We start from the raw sequence: 22,682 nt of genomic DNA, 5'->3' as shown, positions 1-22,682 counted from the left end.
ATCATAGAGAAAAAAAAACACATGAAACTATCTTTCTCTTTCTCAGGGTTTTGTGCTTTGGGACACACTTCAAGACTTCTTTATAAAAGAGTAATTACACACATTGCATTAAAGTATCACCAAAGCAACCTTCAAGGTATACTAGGAATGTACAAACTTTTAAAATTCATACTCAATTCTTACTCAACAATCTCTCTTTACCATTTACTCGTAATAATATATAAACTCCCATTATACATACAAAAAAAGCTACGTGCAGTGAATTGTAGAAGAAATAAACACATTTGTTAAGTTAGAAAGAAGCTGAGTTGGCTGAATCAACACAGGTATCAAATGTGTATAAAGATTCTTCAAGGAGAAAACTTACTCAAGAAAAACACAGCTCCTTAGAAGGCTATATTATCAAACTTCATGGGATCCAGCTGACAGGGACTACAATAAAAGTCTAAATTAACTCTGAGAAGTTCAACAGAAATTTGCAAACCTATATGAAATAGGAAAAAAATAGGCTATCTTCTACGTTATAAAGCTTTTCCACATTCTTCAGAAGTTAGATTATCATACATTATTCAAAATAAATAGTTCTTTAATAATACTTAGGAACAGTTAATATAAATCTGAAGGGAAGAAAACTATACCACTCACAAATAAAGAGCCTCAGCTACTTACAGATTTACTGTCATCATTACTTGACGTTGGATCTTTATAGCTGGAACCAGGTAATGCTGGAAAATCTTCATTGTGTATTGAGAAGTCCTGGGATTGTTCATTTGCTGGTTTTGTTACCATTCCAACTAGGTAATGAAAATAATCCAGAAAATTATAATTAAATCTATGGTATTTTGTTGCACATTATAAAAAAAGTTAACTTTCCTCATGATAATATACCAAAAGGCTTTGTATAATGTGAAATAATTCAAAATTAGTATTAAGGATAATAATAGAGAACTAACTTTTAATTTATTGTTGAATAAGTCAACACACAAAGCAATCCTGTAATTCTAATCTAATGTCATATGTAAGTGCTTAAAATAGGATTTGATATGGTAATAGCAAAAATTTTGCTTTAAAGATCACACTAGATGTAATCATTACCAGTTAGCTGTCAAACAAAAATGAACACAATAAAACTTAATTGAAAAGAATATGTCATTATTCTACTGGAAAGTGACTTACAGAGTGAGCAAATTGCAATCAATTATAAAACAATTCCACTTTATTTCTCATTTTCTTGGACTCCATGTATAGATGTAAAACATGCAAGAACTGGGAAATAATTCTCCCACTATACTTGGCATTAGTCGGGCCCTCATTGGAGAACAATATCCAGTTTGGGGCTCCACAATTCAAGAACGAAATGGAGAAACTAGAGATGGTCCAAGGAGAGCAACGAGAATGATTAAAGGATGAAAAAAAGGACCTATGAGGAAAGGTTAAAAACATTAGAGTCTGAACTGAGAACCAAGTAGCTAGGTACTCAACTTCCGGGGCAGATGACTTTTTATTTTTTGGAAAACCAACTTGGAAACTTTAGAATATGAGCAATCAAAATTTCTCTTTATGTATTTTTATTTATATCAGAAAGGACAGAAATTGAAAATACTGGTTGATAACGGAGAACATATTAGTTCTACTTTAACTGATGAAATAACCATCTAAGTGCTGTCATACCAGGCTCTACCAGATCTCCCCAAGAAAGAAAAATTGTGATTTAAAAAACAGTATGGCTACTTTGTCTAAATCACTATTGTTATCACATATGGTCCTCTCCTCTCCAACATTTTTATTCAGGCTCAACCAACCAAATCTCTTTATTAGAAGACAGTGAAAAAGAGTGATGAAGGATATTAATGATGGACAAGAATCTGAAAAACAATACAAATCTATAAGCATTGCTTCTCAATGAGTAGTTTCTTCTTCAAGGGGTTATTGATCAATGTCTGTAAATGTGTGTGGCACAACAGGGGGCAGACTAGATGGTGCTAGAACACAGTAGGCCAAAGCTAGGAATATTGCTACTCTATATAAACAAGATTAGCCCCATCCCCAAGTCCCTTTTCTACAAAGAATTATTCAGCTTCCATGCCCGTAGAGTGAATGGAGAGAAACTCTAGCATAAAGAAACGCCTCAATGCATAGTCATTTTAATCACCAAGGATGTATTTGGTTTTTTTTTTTTTTTTTTTTTTTTGTCTTTTTGGGACAGTGTCTCCCTGTAGCCCCAGCTGTCCTGGAACTCACTATGTAGACCAGGCTGGCCTTGAACTCATAAAGATCTGCCTGCCTCTGCCTCCTGAGTGCTGGGCTTAAAGGCGTGCCCCACCATGCCCGGCAAATGTCAATTTTTTTTTTTTTTTTTTTGTCTTTTTGGGACAGTGTCTCCCTGTAGCCCCAGCTGTCCTGGAACTCACTATGTAGACCAGGCTGGCCTTGAACTCATAAAGATCTGCCTGCCTCTGCCTCCTGAGTGCTGGGCTTAAAGGCGTGCCCCACCATGCCCGGCAAATGTCAATTTTTTTTTTTTTTTTTTTGTCTTTTTGGGACAGTGTCTCCCTGTAGCCCCAGCTGTCCTGGAACTCACTATGTAGACCAGGCTGGCCTTGAACTCATAAAGATCTGCCTGCCTCTGCCTCCTGAGTGCTGGGCTTAAAGGCGTGCCCCACCATGCCCGGCAAATGTCAATTTTTTTTTTTTTTTTTTTGTCTTTTTGGGACAGTGTCTCCCTGTAGCCCCAGCTGTCCTGGAACTCACTATGTAGACCAGGCTGGCCTTGAACTCATAAAGATCTGCCTGCCTCTGCCTCCTGAGTGCTGGGCTTAAAGGCGTGCCCCACCATGCCCGGCAAATGTCAATTTTTTTTTTTTTTTTTTTGTCTTTTTGGGACAGTGTCTCCCTGTAGCCCCAGCTGTCCTGGAACTCACTATGTAGACCAGGCTGGCCTTGAACTCATAAAGATCTGCCTGCCTCTGCCTCCTGAGTGCTGGGCTTAAAGGCGTGCCCCACCATGCCCGGCAAATGTCAATTTTTTTTTTTTTTTTTTTGTCTTTTTGGGACAGTGTCTCCCTGTAGCCCCAGCTGTCCTGGAACTCACTATGTAGACCAGGCTGGCCTTGAACTCATAAAGATCTGCCTGCCTCTGCCTCCTGAGTGCTGGGCTTAAAGGCGTGCCCCACCATGCCCGGCAAATGTCAATTTTTTTTTTTTTTTTTTTGTCTTTTTGGGACAGTGTCTCCCTGTAGCCCCAGCTGTCCTGGAACTCACTATGTAGACCAGGCTGGCCTTGAACTCATAAAGATCTGCCTGCCTCTGCCTCCTGAGTGCTGGGCTTAAAGGCGTGCCCCACCATGCCCGGCAAATGTCAATTTTTTTTTTTTTTTTTTTGTCCTTTTGAGACAGGGTCTCCTTGTACCCCCAGTGTATTCGTTTTTAAAAAATTTCTTTTACTTTTTTTATTTTTAAGGTGCATGAATGTACTGTCTGCGTGCAAGTGTACCATGTTGTGCCCACAGAGGTCAGAAGAACGTCGGATATGCCATGTGGGTGCTGGAAACCAAACCTAGTCCTCTGCAAGAGCAGTGCTCTTAGCCACTAAGCCATCTGTCTAGCCCCAGGGATGTATTCTTTTGAAAAATGTGAGATCAACGAACACAGGGCAAACAGCAAAATGTGAGGTAAACTAAGGCAAGGAGGACAGAAGAAAATAACGTCTAGGAACCAATGAGGACAACTTTTAGATTTCTATACAAAAATTTACCATTAAACTATGCTATGATGAACGTATGGAAACAAAATGTTTTCAAATATGAATTCTGACAAAATAACACTAACCTGAACTGAACACACACACACACACACACACACACACACACACAGATGCCCCAATGTGTGTATGTAAGCATAACTGAAAACTTCACTGGCCATTACTAAAAAGCTTAATTACCATAAGGAGCTCTTCCAGCCAAGGGGTTTATTAATGGAGTTGGGTTACCACTTCCTTCCCTTCTGTTTCGGTCTGCTAATGCTGGAAAATCTGAAAGGTCCAATCCTGTCACATTTTCACTGCCATCTAAATAATAAGAAAGAATATGAGTTATTGATTCCATAAACAGTTAAAATGAGATTATAAAATCTGAAATGCAATTTGAAAACAACAGTGCCTTCTTCTTAAATAATGCATAGTGCTGTAGCAGGTATATGCCATTCTGATTTTGTGTCAAAGAATTTCTCAACAACTGAAGAAAGCAACATACAAGCAGCATTTTTTAAACCCCAAATTCTAGAGGTTCAAGATACAGAATAAAGGGTAAGACTATACATTATTAACCTCAAAGGAAGACTGCAATTTAAAATTATATCTTGTTAGGTAACAAGAAGTAGGCTGCTAAGCTATAACTGCTTTTTCATTATAACTGGATGCAAGTTGTATCTGGAATGTTTGGAGCTTTAGCTACACAAGATGTAATGACATTACCTCCTGCAAATGTCTGCAAGACGCTGAGGCAGACAGTGGATAGAGAAGCCCTGAGGGCTCTACCCTGTGCACTGTTAGCCAGAGATAAAAATGTCTACATCTGCATGCCTATGTGAGGTCTCAGCAGGGGTGGAAATCTCCCATTTCTGGGAGTGGATGGGAAGTAAAGGAATGACCAAAACCTAGAAGTTTATACTACCTGCTACACAGTAGGCGCTCAATAAATACACTGAATAAGTAAGAATTTGTTTTATCCATTTTAAATCAGCCTATCTTCTGAAATAAAAATTTAATCCAACTTCTCTACTTTGTCTATTTTAATCTTTTTCTCAAACTTTTAGTGTTCTTAATCTTGTACTCTAATTTTTGAAGCAATTAATTTTCTAGCTACAATTTAGCTATATTTTTCTTCTATTTCATCTGGCTTAATAACCATTTTAAACAATGGCCTTTTTGACATTTTCCAATTAATTTTTATTTCTCTCCAAATTTCATAGTTAAAAGAATCTCAGCTATTACCCTAAGATTAAAGTGGTTGATAAAAAAAAAAAATCAACGGACTATATTAACACAACAACGCAGGTGATAATTTAAAACTACAGGGTAAGGATAGTCATTCATATCCAGTATTTGAACAAATTTATGAATTTTCAATTAAAAGTACAATATGAATAAAACAAGACAAAGTTTTATAAAATATCTCTTGAATAATTTGATTATATTTTAATTTTAAACTTGTGACTATACATTAGTTTTCAATATACATCTTTAGGTCTTCCAATGTGCAATTTTTAAATTTTTCATATATTACATGAGAATATATTTAACCAATAACTTCTAACTTCCCAGATGGATACTCTTAGGAAAAAACTTGAAAATAGTTTTTCTCATATAAAACGTAAGAATTTAAAAGTCTGAAATTTTATGTGTATAAAAACATACACAATTCAATTGAAATGTTATAAGTAGTATAATTTCACAGATATTCCAGAATAAAAAAATGTACATTTTTAAAACAATGAAGCATATTATTGCATAGTATTTTAACACTGTGTATAAAAAACTGTAATATTCAAATGCTAAAATCTCATTTTTTCATGACTTTAATCTTGTTTGAGCAACTCCTAAAACCTAACTGCTAACACTTAGAAGTTAAAAGTCTACACCCACAAACATTTCCTTTCAAATCTTCTCTTATGCTTCTTACATATATGTTCTATTTCAAAAATTGTTATTTCACCTGACACCCTATATCTCACTCCTAATAATCCTGTTTAACTTTGCTCCTGCGAGTATGATCACAGTCTTTATTTCCTTATCATCAAAGGTTCTAGAAGCCAAGCAAACCAGTAATACTGCTCCCTGTTCTCTTCTATCTAAAGCAGTTGCTATGAGAAACCAATAATCTAAATGAATTTTCCATCAAAATCAGAATTTGTTTCCAGGTAGCTAAAATCTGAATCTTACAGATAAAAGCTATTGAGGAAGAAAAAAAAAAAAAAAAACCCAAAAACAATTTTAAGATTCTCTTCAATCGGAGCCTCTAATCAAAATGTCATCCCACCCAACCTAGTCTACACTACTTCCTCATAGTGACAGAGCTAAGGACAGGAAAAGTTTCGAAGGGAGAAAAAAAAAAAAAAAAGAGATCCTGAAGTACAAATGTAGACTATATTAGTGTTTACATTTTCTTTAGATGTTAAGAAAATCCTGATGTTACAATACAAACTGCTCTATTACAAGCCAAGTGGAGGAGAAGGGTGCAAATTTAAATCTCTCTCTTCTGTTTAGTTAAATGTATCCCTGACAGATTTTCACTAAATTAAATTCTACCACTTAAAACAAAATCCTGTAGTATTTAAAGACCAGTATGTTGAACTGCTTGTGTTTCAGAGATCTACCATACTTTTATTAGGGTACTAGCTCCAGAGTAAGCTTACCTGTTCCATTAAAAATGTTACTTGATAAGGAGTTATTCATTCCAAATGCCTGATTCCTGTTCATTCCAAATCCAGACATACTGGGTACATAGAAAATAATTTTAGATATACAGTAAGAATACTAACTTTGAGATGAAGAAAAAAGTATATACTTTTGATCTCCTCATACAAAACAAATGTTTCAAAACCAACACTAATTTTATTTTTCTTAGTTTCTTTACTTATTTAAAAACTTTTCTTAAAACTTCCATGAACATGTAAAAACCAAAACATTTTAACCAAATTAATTTAAAAATAAAAACTTAAGAATTTATTTATGAATGTTGAAGAAAACAGAGATTAAGGGCACCATTCAATGTCCTTGGTGAGCTGCCTTGCCGGACACTAGACATCCATGTTTCAAAAGTATGAAGTAGCTTTAAGCTATTCCTCCTGAATACCGGCTCTTCCTTTATTGGTGAAGCTTGCTATTATTTTTCAATTTAAATCTTCTCTTGTGCAGTACCTATCTTTACAACTAAAACATAAACTTCATGAATCCATGTCTTATGCTTCCTTGCGGTCTCTGTCCACTGGAGTTAATGATGTTCAAGACACTCATTAAATGTTGAATTAGTCTGAATTAAGTTGACCTGGTGCTGCTTCTTTCATTGAACACAGTGTTCTAAAACATATCATTCTTATCTAAATGTAGTTTAGCTTTCATCTACTTAACAGTAAACTCTATAATTCTTAATTTTGAACGTATAACTTGAATTTGTAAATAGTTATAAATAGCCACACTGCCCCCCTTTCTGTAGAAGCCTAAGCATGAGAAGGAAAACAAAATGAAGCTGAATTCAGAGGGAAGGCCAAATAATTAGGGGTGTCAATAAGGATTATTAATGTAGATTCTACAATGAAACTGTATCTTTAACTCCAAATAATCTTCTGATAGGTTAGTATACCAGCGGAGAGCAGGGCTAACCTCTTTGAAGATGACAGCTGTAACTTCTCTCCCTAAATCTGTAGAACTATAGCCAACTTTTGATAAGCTATGCAGCTGGTGAAACAACATTCTAGAGAAGCACAGGTAAGTAAATAGGAACATTTGCTTACTATTACATTGGAACTACTGATTATATAGGTAACCTCAAACAGTAACCTCAAACATGAAGCATTCAGATGAAAACATTTTATAGTAAGTACAACTTATTAACGAAAGAATTAAGCAGGGCTTAGGAGATTTATATTTCACTGACGCTTTATATACACAGTATTTTGGTAATTAAAATATGAAAAATACAGAAAGACAAAAACTTCAATTTAAAAATACATTCAATGAGCAGGAATGCAAGAAGATGTAATAAAGCCCAAGCCACAGTTAGGAAGCTACCAGAGAGGGAAGAATTGTAATGACTCATTACAAATAATTTTTTAGAAACTTAAAAGAGGGATAAAACTGTAGAAGAAATACTGAAGAACCTATATTCAATAATTGGAGTTTATGGGCTGATGATCGAAAAGGAAAAGAGCTGATCACCCATGCTCGAGGAGACCTTACAAGTGGACAGAAGAAACTAAATGAGATGGGTGTGGTATCAGCAACCAGATCAAGGTCCTTTCTTTCTTCTCTATAGCCTCCCATAAAAATTAAGTATAAATGTACACATGACACGTGACTCAAATTTAAATGCTGCTTTTGCAAGTCTTAAATTTCAGATACAACTCTCACATTACCCGCACAGCTTGAACACAGAAACAAAATGGAACATTCTTATTATTATTTGTACAGTACATGCAATGGGCAGTATAAAAAGGAGTGAAAAACCACAATAGCTCATTTTTTTTTGTTTTGAATCTTTAGACACCAAATTTACAGCAACACTGTTTTTAAGTAGTCTAGATATACTTGTAGAAAGTCTTTCCTTAGTAAGTAACCTGAGTACAGAATGGTGTTTTAGTTCAAAGACAATGAAACAAAGTATAACTGGTGCAAGGCGGTAGTGGTCAAGCACGTCTCCCTCCAGTCACAGTCATGAACCTAGAACTCTTACCACACAGGTGACCAACCTTACTTAATAAAGGAGGGACACATCAATACAAATTTGCCTGGTGACAACCTAAGAACAAACCCTGTCTAATACTTCCATCAACAAAAAGATTTAATGTGTTTTGTAAAATAAAACTTAATTTTAAAGAGAACGTGGTTTTATCCTGGGGAGGGTTAAAAGTTGTGATGTGTAACAGAATTTTTGCTCATAAATGTATGATGAAACAAACTTATGAGACAGAAGCCAAGACTCAAGGACAAAGTGTTGAGTATGAAAAGGCAAATCTGAGGATATCCCCAAAGACAATTATACACAGTATCAATAAACATCTTACCTGTTCACAGTAAAAGGCTGTCGAGAAGGCTGCTGCTTTGGCATACATATTATGCTTGGCGAGCTTCTGTTGGGGCTACCTAACCCTGAACTGCTCATGCTATTTGTCCTGCTAGGAATTCCAATGCCCTGACCAACCTGGGAGTGGTTCATCATATTCCTAGGATTCATAGGCAAAATACCCCTGAAAAAGAAGTCCATTACACTAAATAAACTCTCTATAATCACTCATTAAAATGCTCTATAAATAATCAATTGCTCTAATCCCTAGAACTTCAAATATACTTTCAAGTTGTATTCCTAATTTTTATTAAATTATTTTGTCTAGTCATTCTAGCTCTTTGAACAGAACATCAAAGTATAAACAAGTAAAAAAGGGCAAATTATAGTGGAACTAAATAAGGTGTTATCTTATATGAAAACTATTGGGTAACTATGACATAAATTACAAATGTATCCTATATATATTTAGCATAATTTCATTCAAAGTTCATGCCATTATATCATCTTGATATTAATATGCATAATCTACATTATCTGTTTTATTTTATTCTCCCTAAGCAATAGATGTATGGTGAAGGAGCAAGCAAGGATCACAACTATCTGGGGGAGTAATTTTAAATTGAACATCTTTGAGGAAGAGGTACACAGGTTCTGTAAAAGCTCCCCAGGAGGCAATTAACCCTTGACTCACCCAGATGACTAGAATACTAGCTACAGGATGAAAACACCTTACACTGTGCTTATTACTTTGCAATGGAATAAAATGAGCATGGTATTTTTTCTTAGTGAATGGCACTGAACCAGAAAATCAAGTAATCAATTACCTTATTAAAAAATAAAAAGCTTGCTTACTCTACAAAGATACATCCTGAAAATATTCTGGTCCATCAATAAATACCTGCTTGGAGATGGAGGCGTGTGAAGTGACATTGTTGGTACCCCTGTTGTTGGCGTGACGTGGCTCGGTAACTGAGTGCCTTGTGATAAGCTGCGATTTAACTGAGGGGTATTGTTGCTCATTCCCCTCATTGGAAGGCCTAGTGCACCTAATAAAAAAATTCAGAAGAAGGAAATTCATTGCCATCAGGAATGAAATTGGTATCCATCTTCTGGAGTTGGCAATTTAAAACATTTTAAAATGACCTAATATAATATGCAAATTTTAAATTGATAATATTCAATTCACTGCTAATGGACTCTGATTTTTAACAAAAAGCTCTAGTCTAACAATTAATATTTGAGTATCTTTGTATTTTTTCATATCTATTTTACAATAAACTATGCTAATGATTGTAACAAATAAGAAGCCACAATAATTTGAATGGACATTGTTCTCAAATTTATTAAGGGCATATTTGTGAAATTGGCACATGAAAATATGCCTTTAAGAAATTTCGTGTGTTTTGTTTTAATTTGCAATCAATGTACACAGAAAAACAATTATTCCCACTTTGTTGTAATATCTTTAATGTTTATATGACCCTTTGTAAGCTCATTTTACAGAAAATCTCTATTGTTAGTATATACATATATTAGAGCATTACAATTTTTACAAACCCAACATACAACATTTAGCAGTTGTTTTTAAAAAACTTAACCTGCTTTAGGATAAAAAAAACAAAAAGCAAAACTGAAGTCATTTTGAAAACATTTCCAAGTATAATGACCCTATATTTACCTAACACATCAGGGATAGATATGCTCTAGAAATGTAATTTTTAAGACTACTGAGATTTGCCATTCAGATATGAAACACAAAAATATTAACCAGTTGGACAAACTTATTTTTTAAATGTATGACACATTCACTGACTTTTATTGACAGTATAAAAAACAAATCATTCTGAGATTAAGAATGGATAGCTAGTGTTCTACACATGTTTATCTTTCTCCTTATCTCACAAGACACATAGCTATCACTTATGTTGTCATCCTATCTGTCTATGAATGCCTTCCTTTCTCTACCTTTCTGACCCATGTGTTTTTAGTGCTTTCTGTTTTCAATGTGCTAAAGAATGATGCATTGGTCAATCAAAGTTATTTTTAATGAGAAGTTAAAGTAAAAAGATGTAATCAGTAAATAGACAACTCTGCTGGGGATTTGAGATGTTATTTTTCCTTACTGCTTTAATTTTGGGTCCAAGAACTTCAAAGACCTGAAGTGTGAGGCTATACCTTCCAAATAAATTAAATACTGCATATTATTTTCTCTTAAACATTCTTGCAAAATTTATTTTTTGGTACAACATATCTGAAGTGCTCAAAAAGGCTTCACTGATAGCTATCTGAAAGTTGGGAACCTCAGAATTTCTTTACAATACTTAGAAGGGTAGTAACTTAGATCATATATTGGCTTAGTCACTGTATTTGTGTCTAGCCACGCTTAGTTTTTTGACCTTGAGAATGTCACAGGTTGCTGTCATGTTTTCTGAATCCAGGACAAAATAAGGAAGAATAAACAATTAAAAATCAGGGGCTGGAGAGATGGTTCAATGGTTAAGAGCACTGGCTGCTCTTGCAGAGGAGCTGGGTTTGATTTCTGGCACCCACGTGGCAGCTAACAACTGTAACTCTAGTTCCAGGGGAATCCAATGCCCTTTTCTGACTTCCACAGGCATTGCACAACACAGGTGCACTTAGATACACGCAGGCAATACACCCATACACATGAAATAAAAATAATAAAGTATTTTTTAAAAATTGGCCTACTCAAGATTTCTTCACAAGAAATCAGTCTTTCCACCCCCGCTAAAACATACCAGTTTTCCTGTAGGTCCCATGAGTGGTTTTCATAACGAACTATCAAAATTATACTTCATATTACTTGTTCAACACAGTTACTGAATGCCTATTATGTGGCAAGCACTATACTAGCTGCTAGGGATAGAGCAGCAGACAAAACAGAAAAGGATCCTAACCTCAGGGTACCTAAAACTTACTCCTAAACAGTATTGTAAGGTCAACTCTAGACACCAATTTCCAATAAGAATGTACTTTCCAGTTACTCATCTCCAAAATTATATATTTTTGGATCTTAAAGATCACCTAATGTTCACATTTTACAGATAAGAAATCTGAGCCTCAGATAAATTAACTGACTTCTCCAAGGCGACACAAGGAACTAGGACTAGAATTTGGATCTCTTAGTTTGTAGCATTCTTGAAGGGCAGAACTATGCGAGACAACTGTGCTAACAATGTGAGTGCCCAATGAATTCCAAAGCTTTTCACCCAGTTTTCTTTCTCCAACCTTCTTTTGGATGTTTCTATTTGTTGGATATCTATAATCCATCCCTCTATCCACCCACCCACTGCAAATCTTTTTCTCTTTTCCTCTATTTTCACTCATCTTATTGTTTGCTGATTTTCTCTTTCGTTTCACTTTTCTTTCTTTTTCATACATTCATCACTCAGTATAAGCCTGTACTTCCCCCTAAATCTAGTATCTTTCTGGCCTTAAAACAAAACAATCATTAGAGCCTACAAAAGACTCACTGAGATTTGTTCACTTTAACTCTGTATTATTCTGTAGTATATATTAAACATTTCTTAACTTCAGCAATACATTATATACTGGACATAATCTGCATTTATTAGAAAAGGAAACAAGAATGGGTAAGGTACGCAACAATTGGCTTATCTGTGTTTACAGCGAAAAGAGTGGTGGAGGAAGATAGTAAAAAGCAAAGAAAATAAATTTTAGTGTCAAATTCATCTTCATAAAAACAGCTGAAGTTCAAAAGGTCTGTTTCATTTTGTTGAAATACACATGAAAGATCAAAAGAGAAAAGTACATATTATAAACTATACCATCAATTCATAAATATTTTATAATGGGGTTAATTGAACCTAAAAACTGAAATTCTTTAAAAAAATTAACAGCACTGAATGGGGGCATAAGAAGATATATTTTTATGAAAGAAAATATACTTAGTCATTACATATGAGGTACTTGAGTCAAACTATTATTAACTAGACAGGTTCAGGGAGAGAGAAAATATCTTTTACTAATTATAATTAATACAAAGTCATCTCTCTAAAGCTTCAGGATAATAATATGGCATACAAGCTACAAAAAGAAAAGAAAAAAAAATCTCAAAGGCTGTTGGAAGTGGCATAAAGCACTACAGAGGTACAATATAAGTAGAAGTATGTGTACATGAGCTTGTGCAGAAACAACTGGGAGAACAAATAAAAATTTATTGACCCCCTAACAATCAGGCATTAGGCTATTCCTTTATCTCCTTTCCTTTCTTTCTTAAAACAATCAACATGGAAGGCATTTATTCCTTCATCCCAGTTTTTACACACAAGGAATAAAAATAAAACAAACACAAATCAATTTACATGTTTACAGTTCTGGATCAATCTTTGCTTTCAGGAAGTCAGTATGAAGATATTCTAGGTTCCTACCTATTATTTGGCAGGAGGCTAAGGCAGTTAGAGAATGAATTAAATTCTTTATGGATTCTTTTATAAAAATTCTAAAAAATTTGACTTAAAAAATATTCTAGGGGACTGGCAATATGGTTCTGTGGGTAAAGGTGCTTGCCTCCAAACCTGATGACTTAGCTTGAGTTCCATCCCCAGGACCCAAATGGTAGAAGGAGAGAACTGACTCTCGTAATTGCCCTTCACATGTGCATGGTGGCATATACACACCCACAAACATACTTGCACACACAAACATTTTTTAATTAAAAATTTTAAGTATTTAATGAATTATGTTATACAGATTAACAAAAAATCTCTTAAATATTTATGACAGCTGTACCAGCCTATGCTTACTATATTCCTATAGATAAACATTACTAAGACCTGTTAGATGAAAAATACTCAGTTACAGCAACCAATACTAAGCACTTAAATTAAGCTCTGAAATTCTTTTCATTCCTAAAGCAGTCAGCTTCCTGCAGAAATTCTCTGTTGTGCCATACTAACAAAAAACCAGACTGAGGCGGTTCTTAATTTCAGGGTCTTATTTACCTCCAACCTGTCCTGCATTTATTCAAGCGTCCCTGCAAAATTCTTTCACTACGTTCTTCATAAAATTCAAAGAAATTTATAAACAGAAAAAAACTTTAGAGATCAAGTTACAGATGAAGAAATCTAACCAGCCATTAAAATTTCTTGCTCAAGATCACAAACAACAAAGCATAAACAATTCAACTTCTAACTCCTATTTCAATGCCTTTTTAGAATTAATATTACTTTCTACTTTTATGGCAGTTGCTAATTTTTATATTTCCCAGTGAACTTTAATAACTGGGTCTCATCTCAGAAATTGTGACCTAGTTTGAGTTTGGGGAATTCATGGGCAGAATTTTAAAACTTCCTCTGCTTTTAGGTGTAGCCAAGGCTTGAGAGCCACCATTCTACAGTATTAAATCCAATCACAGCTTAGTCTTTAGAATTCTGTCAGGATTCAAAAGATTCTAATCTTCTACTGCTTAGATACTATACGTATGATTAATAATCTTTATTCATCATTCCCTACACGTGTCTTCAAATCTGTCCCTGTACCTTCACAACTCATAGCATTCCCCCACTAAGAATACTTTCTCTTCTACACTAGAGGTTAAGAAAACTATTTTAAAATGAATATATAAGTGTTAGGACTGAGGCAATGTGTCACAAAGTGCTGGAGTGTGTGTATAAGGGACCACTAACTTAGACTTCAGAAAAGGGTGCATTTGGGATCTGAAAATATTTCCTGGAGACTGTATGAATACAATAACAAAAAATGATTTAAGTAGGTAAGTAGTGGTATAGGGGTGAGAAGTCAGGTGGACAGAAATGGCATGACAGTTCAGTCTTAGAGAATAACAAGCTATATGAAAATGAAGACAAGTAATCCCTCTCTCCCTCCTTCCCTCCCAGTGGCCTTTTCATTCCATCTTTAACATGCTGAAGTTCATTTTTATGTTTTGAGACTTAGAACTTTCATGCTTACTGTTCCTATATCTGAGCTCCCTTCAAGATCAGACCAGGGACTCTTATTCTTAACATTCAGGTTTCCATTTGAATTTTACCTCCTTAGACGCAGTGTACTCTCTTTGCCTGATCCATGTAAAATATTAAGCCCATTCACCCACCCCATTAACTTTTGCAGTATTCAGCACTAGAATTATATTATTTACTCAGCTGTCTGTATGTTTATTCTGTTTCCTTCCACTGACTGTAAACACTATAAAAGCAGGAACTTTATCTGTTACATTCTTGCTTAGATCTTGGAATACCATACTTAGGGTTAGCAGTCAATACATCATGAATAAATAAATCCTATCCCAACACCTTCAGTAGACAATTCAGGAGATTATTGGCATCTGTGGATTTAACATAAGAAATTTCTGTGCAAATGATTCACTGGAATAATGACATTAAGCTTCTAGGTTTCAGAAAATCTGTTCTAACTCATGCTCAGAGTTGTTCTTACAAAGTAAACTAATTCTGGTCCTATCACTTGGCATCTAGATAACCTTGCAAGTTCCTTAACTTCTCATGGAAATGTGAAGCTTAAACAAGGTAATTCATAGAATATACTGTAAACAGTGAAATATTAGTTTTTTATTTTAACATGCCCATGGGGGGGGGGGAACAGCCAACAAATGAGCCTAATGAAGCGATAGTTTTCACCAGAAAATAGACATTTTATGGAGAAAATTTTATGATATAGTTTTGATCTCTCATGTGGAAAGTAGTGAAGATCTTGAAATATGTGGGCATTAAAAGAAGACCGTTACTTACTGTCTGATATCAATTTAGCAACCAGAAAACTCCAACTGCCTACATTGCTTCATAATACAATCACCGACATGCTTAAACTATCAGATCATATGTAAGAGACTTATCCTGCTCAGTATAGAGTCAGCAAATATTTACTGAGTCCTTGTCATAAGTGGAGTACAGACCACACAAAGGTAATTTAGACATGTAAAATTTATTCAGGACTAACTATCACAGCAGTGGTCAGCACACATCTGTAGTATTTAGAGGGGCATGACATGTGTGACAGGTACTCAACAAGCATATGTCAAACTGGCTGCTTTAATATCAATAGCATTACTTTTGAACCATGCCAATTATACTCTCTTTCTACAAAGCAAGCAATTTTTCAGAGAAGAATTAGACTGTGTCATCATCCACAATCCAGGAGTCTGAATCCCAGGAGGATTCCTTTCTTTTCTCAGCTAGAGGCCTGGCAACTTTCAGAATCCAGACGCAAATGTCTATAATGGATCCATCATGACAGCTAATTAACTAGATATAATACACACATAGGAGGGGCTCAATATTAAGTTTCTCTTTTCTCCAGTTACAAAACTATAAATACTATTCCTAAGTAAGGAAAGGTTGCTCTAACTACACAACCACTAATTTCAATGCACTGAAGACCTAGAAGAAATGGATTTCTGGTTTTCTGTCTACTTGGACACAGTACATTTAAGCTGTCCAAGAACATTTAAGCCCACAAGACGGACTCAAATCTTATGTACACATTTAAAATACAAGTATAGAATATCATGAAACTTGAAGACAACAGTATGCTTACTGGCTTCTAGAGTTATCATCTGGTGAATAGTATTCACATTAGCCCTTGGGAGAAAAGTTACTTATATATTTAGACACAATCACATTACCCTAGAACCTGAAGTCATATAATCCTCTAATCCGGTATTCTCTGGGTACCACATGTCTTACTATATAATTACTATCCAGACCTGGAAAAATATAGGCTTAAATACTTCTGTGTCCATTTCAAGAAGATCCCCTACCCTTACTGTTTAATTTCAGCAAATTTTAGTTCTAGAGAAGACAGCTTTCCTTCTTTACCCCTTCTATCTCTAACTTTTAAAAATCAAGACTAAAGAAAGGACTGAGAGCACAGAAATGTTATGGTGCTTGCCTAGCATGTACAAGGGCCTGCGTTCAATACCCAGCCCCCCAAAATAAAACAGAACAAGAGTCATGGTAATCCTAGCATTTGGAAGACACAGGCAAGAGGATCCTGAGTTCATGGCTAGCTTAGCTACACAGTTGAGACCCTGTTTCAAAAACACACCTAAACCCAGACATACCAACAAAACCAAACCAGACAGTAGATCTTACATTTAAAAAGTAGAAATTCCTATTGACCTTTACAAAATATAAATACAGACATAATGGTGGTATTTAATGTACTTAGGAGGAAAAAAAACTGAATTATATCAACCTCAATGTGCAATTACAGTAAATTACCATAAGAATAATATTTTTAATCGACTATTAACTCTTTTATCTCTGTCATTAAAGTCTTCACTCATATTTTATCATTCTAACATACACAATTAAAACTTTAACCCCCTAAGTCTCACATGATAGACTGTGTTCTCCCATTTGTTTTTGTTCTGTTCCGACTATAGCCACCAATTAAACGATCTATTTGGCCCTCTGGGGTCTCTCCTAACAGAGAATGGGCTGCCCTTTGTCATCAGTTGTTAAGTTACAATTTGTATCTTGGAAAATAACTGCACCTGGCTCAAAACTGTTGACCCCAGGATTGATCTTTCAGTAGGCTAATACTTTTCTAAAACATCAGTTTAAAAGAGTAAGCTATACATTCAAAATGCTACTTCATCAATGTTACTGAATATAGATTTTATAAATCTTAAGTTCAACAAGGAATGTTTGTCATATATGGCTTCTTTTAAAAACTAGTAAGTATCCTTAAGGTACTTCTCTCAGAGAAAATAAATTTGCTCACTAATCTTCATATGTCCTAACATCAAACAAAATGATTTAAAGTAAGCTGGAAGCCAGTAAATATCTACTAAGTAAAGGACATTACTACCTTTCACATCAAATTCATTCTATAGCTTGCCCAAAGCAATTTCACATTTCTAAGTTTAAAAACTTAGGTCAGATTTTTAAAAGTCCAGATAACTGATTTTAATCACTTCTACTCTCCTTTATAAAAATTAACAACTGTTTCTTGAATGTAATTTTTAAAATCAATTTCACATCTTCTTTCTACTATGATAAACTGTAGCCTTTAAAAAGAAACAGACCTGTATGTAGCTGTCTTACTGAAATAGAAGATAGCTTTAAAATAGCTAGATATTTCAACTGGAAGGCTTACCAAAAAGGTAAAAGCCATACTAACCCAGGCTAAACAGAATGCATTACTAGCTCTCAATACTATCTCAACAGGTATGATAAACATTTGTGGATAAACAACTCTGAATTTAAATAATAAAAGGGTTTTAAAATAAGTTCATGTTTACTCAAAAGAAACTCGCTTATATATGAAATTATTTACTAATTCTTTATTAACTTATGTTCCACAGCAAAGGAGGAAAATCATAAAAGGTAAGACAGAAAGAACAGATGGAAGCAATGCTTATATATACAAAGCAAGTTTTCTCCCCCACCTGCAACTATGCTTTCAAATCAATGTACAGGGGAAGCAGCATGACAAGCTGTGGTGACACCTATCAGAACTGTCTTTCCCCTACATAGGGAGAACTCCAAATCAACTGAGTTTACTTGAAGCTGGTTAAGATAGTTATCAGATGTCTTATCCAGTTACCTGATTATGCTCTAATCTTTGGTGGTAATTTATAACACTTTATCTCCCGCTCCATTAACATCAATGAGAAATCAGCGGATTTTTTGACACTAACAAAGGATGATAAAATTTTATTAATATGTACCATTTGGGAAAGTTAATTTGAAAAAAAATGTGAAAATATTTTATAATGTAGAGTTTTATAAAATTTTATGTGATGATAATAGCTAACATTTATTGAGCACTTACTATGCGTCAGGCACTGTGCTAAGCGCTTTAAAACTAATACTTTATATATAAAACAAAATCTTAGATAATGAAAAAAGTGTGAGTTAAAAAATTCAGATGTTATAACCAGACAGAGCTAAAGCAAAAAAACAAACAATCAAAAAAAAGAATTTGCTGCAAAATAATGGATTTACAGCAAAAACAAAACAGATCAAACCAAACCAAACAACCTAACAAATCCAAGAAAATAAATCTTTTAACTTCCTCTAATTGAAAACATAAAGGATGACTACTTTTAATTTTCAACCTTTCAAAAATACTGTAAAGAATATATGTACATAAGATGCCAACATGAATTTCAATGTATGCTATATACAAGAAACAACAAATTTCGAATAAGACCCAACATGAGGTTTACTATAAAAGTAAACCAAATTTTTGAAAATTAGTTACCTTTTCTGTTAAAAACTACAATAAACCCACAAAGGCAGCATTGATTGTTCTGTATTTAATATGATTTATTTTTTCTTTAAATAAAAAGTATCCCAGAATAAATACAAAAGTCTTACTTTGTTGCCCGTATAAACTTGCCCCAAACTGAGACAGCTGACCTGATGTGGATGGTGATGCCAGCATCTAGAAACAAATGAATTAAATTAGGGCTTAAAGAAAACAGAGAGCAGTGTAGACACATCATAGAAATCTATACTTCACACCATGAATATGAAATTCAATGCACATGATCATTCTTCATTAAACATAAACAAATATATATTTCACATTCCCTAAAACAATCATAACTGAATAAAACCACTGGATAAAACCAAATTGTGAAAACAGGAAATCCTTATCAAAATCTTTTGTAATTCAATAAAATATTTATCTTAAAAAAGTTACACTGAAGTATAACAGCACTTAACAGCACTATTACTTTAAAAAAAAAAAAGACTAGGTTAACAAAAGCACAAAGCTAAAATATCAAAGTCAGTTTTAAAAATTTAAGACTGGCATTGATTTTAGACTATTCATTAAAATAAATTCTATGACCTTAATAGAAAAGTTTGTACTTCTTAAGTATTTGATTTTATGTTCACAAAGACTGAATAAAACAAATTCAGTCTATGACCTTAATAGAAAAGTTTTACTTAAGTAGAGTGGAGAGGAAACAACAGCAAAAGACAAGTGAACACAAGACATGGTATCTGATTCATATAGATTTTTAGTAAGTGATACAGATTTCAAGGCATTTGCTATATAGTGCCTTTGAATTTACTGCAACAATGACTCATTTTTCTGGTAGACTGCAAATTCTTTAGAGGTATGTAACATTCACAGAACATGCTATGCTTAATTTTATATTTCTTTACAAATGCAGAAATGCAGAAGTGCCATATACAGAAAAGATATTTAAGCTGAATAAATGAGGATGTGTAAGCCTATGTTTGAACATTCCATCTCATACAACCACCAAAACTAAAACCTTTAATTTAACAGGATATGGATCAGGTCATCAAGAGGCTTATAATCTAGTGGGGAAAGAGAAGTAATTATACAATTACATCCCAAAACTTAGTGTGGCAAATGCTATAATAAAAGTATAAAGCATCATTGGAAAAAGACCATTCTGACCCAAAGTGAGGGATCAGTAAATCTTTGTAGGGACTAACATTTGAGGAAGTTACAGAAGAGGGATCTTTCAGGCCAATAATATGCAGTTAGCATAAGGTTAATGGTGTGATTAGAAAAAATAGTAAGAAATAGTGGTGACTAGATAATACAGCAACCAGGAAAGGAGATAAAGTTAGCCCTATTGATTGTGGGTGAACTTGTAAATTGAAAAATCATCCATGAAACAATTTAATGACATCTATGGAAATTAAAAATGCCCGTGCTGGGGGAAAAAAAAAGAACGGGAAATGAAAGAATACTAGCAAAAAAGAATTTAAAGGATTGGGGCTAGAGAGATAGAGTGGTTAAGGGCACAGGCCACTCTTGCAAAGGACCAGGGTTCCGTTCCCAGTACCCATATGGCAGCTCACAACTGCTTTTAACTATAGTTCCAGGGGATTCAATGCACCTCCACTCATGTTACACATATATCCACACAGTTACACACATTCATGTAATAATAAATAATTAAATTCCAAAGGGCCTTCATTACTATCATTTAAAGACACCTGTCAATAAGGAAAAATATTATGAAAAAGACAAAATCAGAACGTGCATTAGGAAGCTAATGACGAAATGGAAAGAAATGGTGAAACAGCAAATTAGAACACTTGGGGACTACAAACAAGGTTACAGGAGTAACAGTATTTAATATCTTAGTGTAGTTGGAACATAAGGAAAAGGGAGTGGCAAATGATGATTGCAGAGGACGATCTTTTTCTTTTCTTTGCGATTTTCATAAAGGAAAACTAAAACATTTAAATAATGACAACTTTATAATATAGTATTTCATGTTATTTTCATGCCACAATTTTTGTTGTTATAATTACTCTAAAGTTTACAATATATTATGATAGCTGTTTTAAACATTGGTACAATCATACTTTCCAGAGGTAGGGCTGAACTACATACCACTCTAAAAACAGCAGCACTTGTAATAATGATTGTCCTAATAAAGCATCAACTCATAAAAATAATCCTTCTTAAATCTAGTTGTGTATATTCTAGACAATTATATTTACAAGCCATATATTCTTTATCACATATAAAAAAATAGATCAAAAGATGCTCTATCAAATTCTTCTGTTAGATACTAGTCATTGTTTCTTCCATATCAACAAGAAAGACTTTATACACACAAAAAAATTGAAAGTAGGTAGGTATATAAGAATATATAAACCTTTAGCTAGTGACAAAAGGTCTATGTAAAATGGGTAAGAATCACGACTTTGCTATTATTAACAATAAATCAAAGAATTTAATTGCTCCCAAGGTTTCAAATATAAGACATTGGCCAGCATGATTATACAACTTAGAATATCAATAATGTAAATGCTTTCAAATGGATACCTTCTAAAAGGATTATGCCTACTGAATACTTAACTCCTGAGAATACACATTTCAGTCCATTTTCTACAAAGGACAGATATGCAAATGAATTACTCCTGTGCTAACATGCCTGCCCTTTGAGAGAAAATGAGTGAGAAAAGGGCCCAACATGTAGAAACAATAGCTCCCAGTCCAAGTTATGTAAGCTGTTGGGTGATCCATTTACCATAGTGTGTAATAGAATCATTTTCTACATGGACACTATATGAAGATTAGCAATTAGTACATTATAGAAACATGGCAGCTTAATATAAATTAAAAATGTATCCTAGCAAGGCATCAACTATTATTATCAGACTACAGGAAATTTATTATTATTATTTAAATGAAGAAAGTTGTTTAAAAAAATTCTAGCCAGGCTTTGTGATGCATGCCTTTAGTCCTAGTATTCAGGTGAATCTCTGCAAGATCAAGGCCAGCTTGGTCTGCATGGTGAGTTCCAAGTCAGCTGGGACTACAGGGAGAACCTGTCTTAACACCCGCCCCCTCCCCGGCAAGGAATTTCTTAGAAACACAAAATCTAGACCACTAAATACATTACAGTAGAGAATTCAGTATAAGTAGAAAAACTATATTTTAAAGTCAGAAATTTACTTGGGTATGAATTCTGGTTTTTTCGCTTACCTATGGAAGAAGAGCCTTTACTTCCTTCAAGAAAATAACACTGCCATCTCACAGAATTGAAGATTAAATGAGGTAAGATATGTTATATGTGGCAAGCATTTAATGAATTATAGCAGAAGCTGCTAAGAATCTAAGGTTTCAGTGCAAGACCCTCTTAGCCAAAAGGGTATTTATTCTATGGGAAATTTATTAAGTATCATTTGTAACTTAAAATACTTATTTTGGGACTGGAGACATGGCTGTACAGTTAAGAGCACTGGCTGTTCTTGCAGAGGACCCAGGCTCTGTTCCCAGGACCCACATGGCTGTTAACTATCCCCAGTTTCAGGGGATCCAACACCCTCTTCTGACTTCCACTGGCACTGCATGACACAACAATACATTCATACACATAAAATAAAAAATATTTTTTAAAGACAAGGGAAAAAAAGAGTAAGAAATAATTAC

At 34.2% G+C, this 22,682-nt stretch overlaps 1 protein-coding gene across 8 annotated transcripts in view; it reads right to left on the bottom strand.

Annotated features, from left to right (window-relative positions):
• Cnot2 (CCR4-NOT transcription complex subunit 2) overlaps positions 1–22,682 on the bottom strand; it is a 110,320-nt gene that overhangs the window by 16,359 nt on the left and 71,279 nt on the right. For 7 of the 8 annotated variants that reach the window (XM_008830037.3, XM_008830035.3, XM_017797375.2 and 4 more), the window contains 6 exons: positions 19,124–19,190; positions 9,679–9,826; positions 8,779–8,961; positions 6,412–6,491; positions 3,941–4,066; positions 670–794 (listed from right to left, as the gene is read on the bottom strand). In XM_008830037.3, coding sequence (XP_008828259.1) covers positions 670–794; positions 3,941–4,066; positions 6,412–6,491; positions 8,779–8,961; positions 9,679–9,826; positions 19,124–19,190 — 729 coding nt within the window. The remainder of the gene's footprint in view (positions 1–669; positions 795–3,940; positions 4,067–6,411; positions 6,492–8,778; positions 8,962–9,678; positions 9,827–19,123; positions 19,191–22,682) is intronic. The other variant, XM_029562039.1, reaches the window with a different exon arrangement.

The sequence above is a fragment of the Nannospalax galili genome, unplaced genomic scaffold, assembly GCF_000622305.1.
Source record: "Nannospalax galili isolate Female #2095 unplaced genomic scaffold, S.galili_v1.0 scaffold74, whole genome shotgun sequence".
Classification (NCBI taxonomy): domain Eukaryota; kingdom Metazoa; phylum Chordata; class Mammalia; order Rodentia; family Spalacidae; genus Nannospalax; species Nannospalax galili.
The sequence above is the reverse complement of the archived record's forward strand: the minus strand, read 5'-3'. Positions and strand labels throughout refer to the sequence as shown.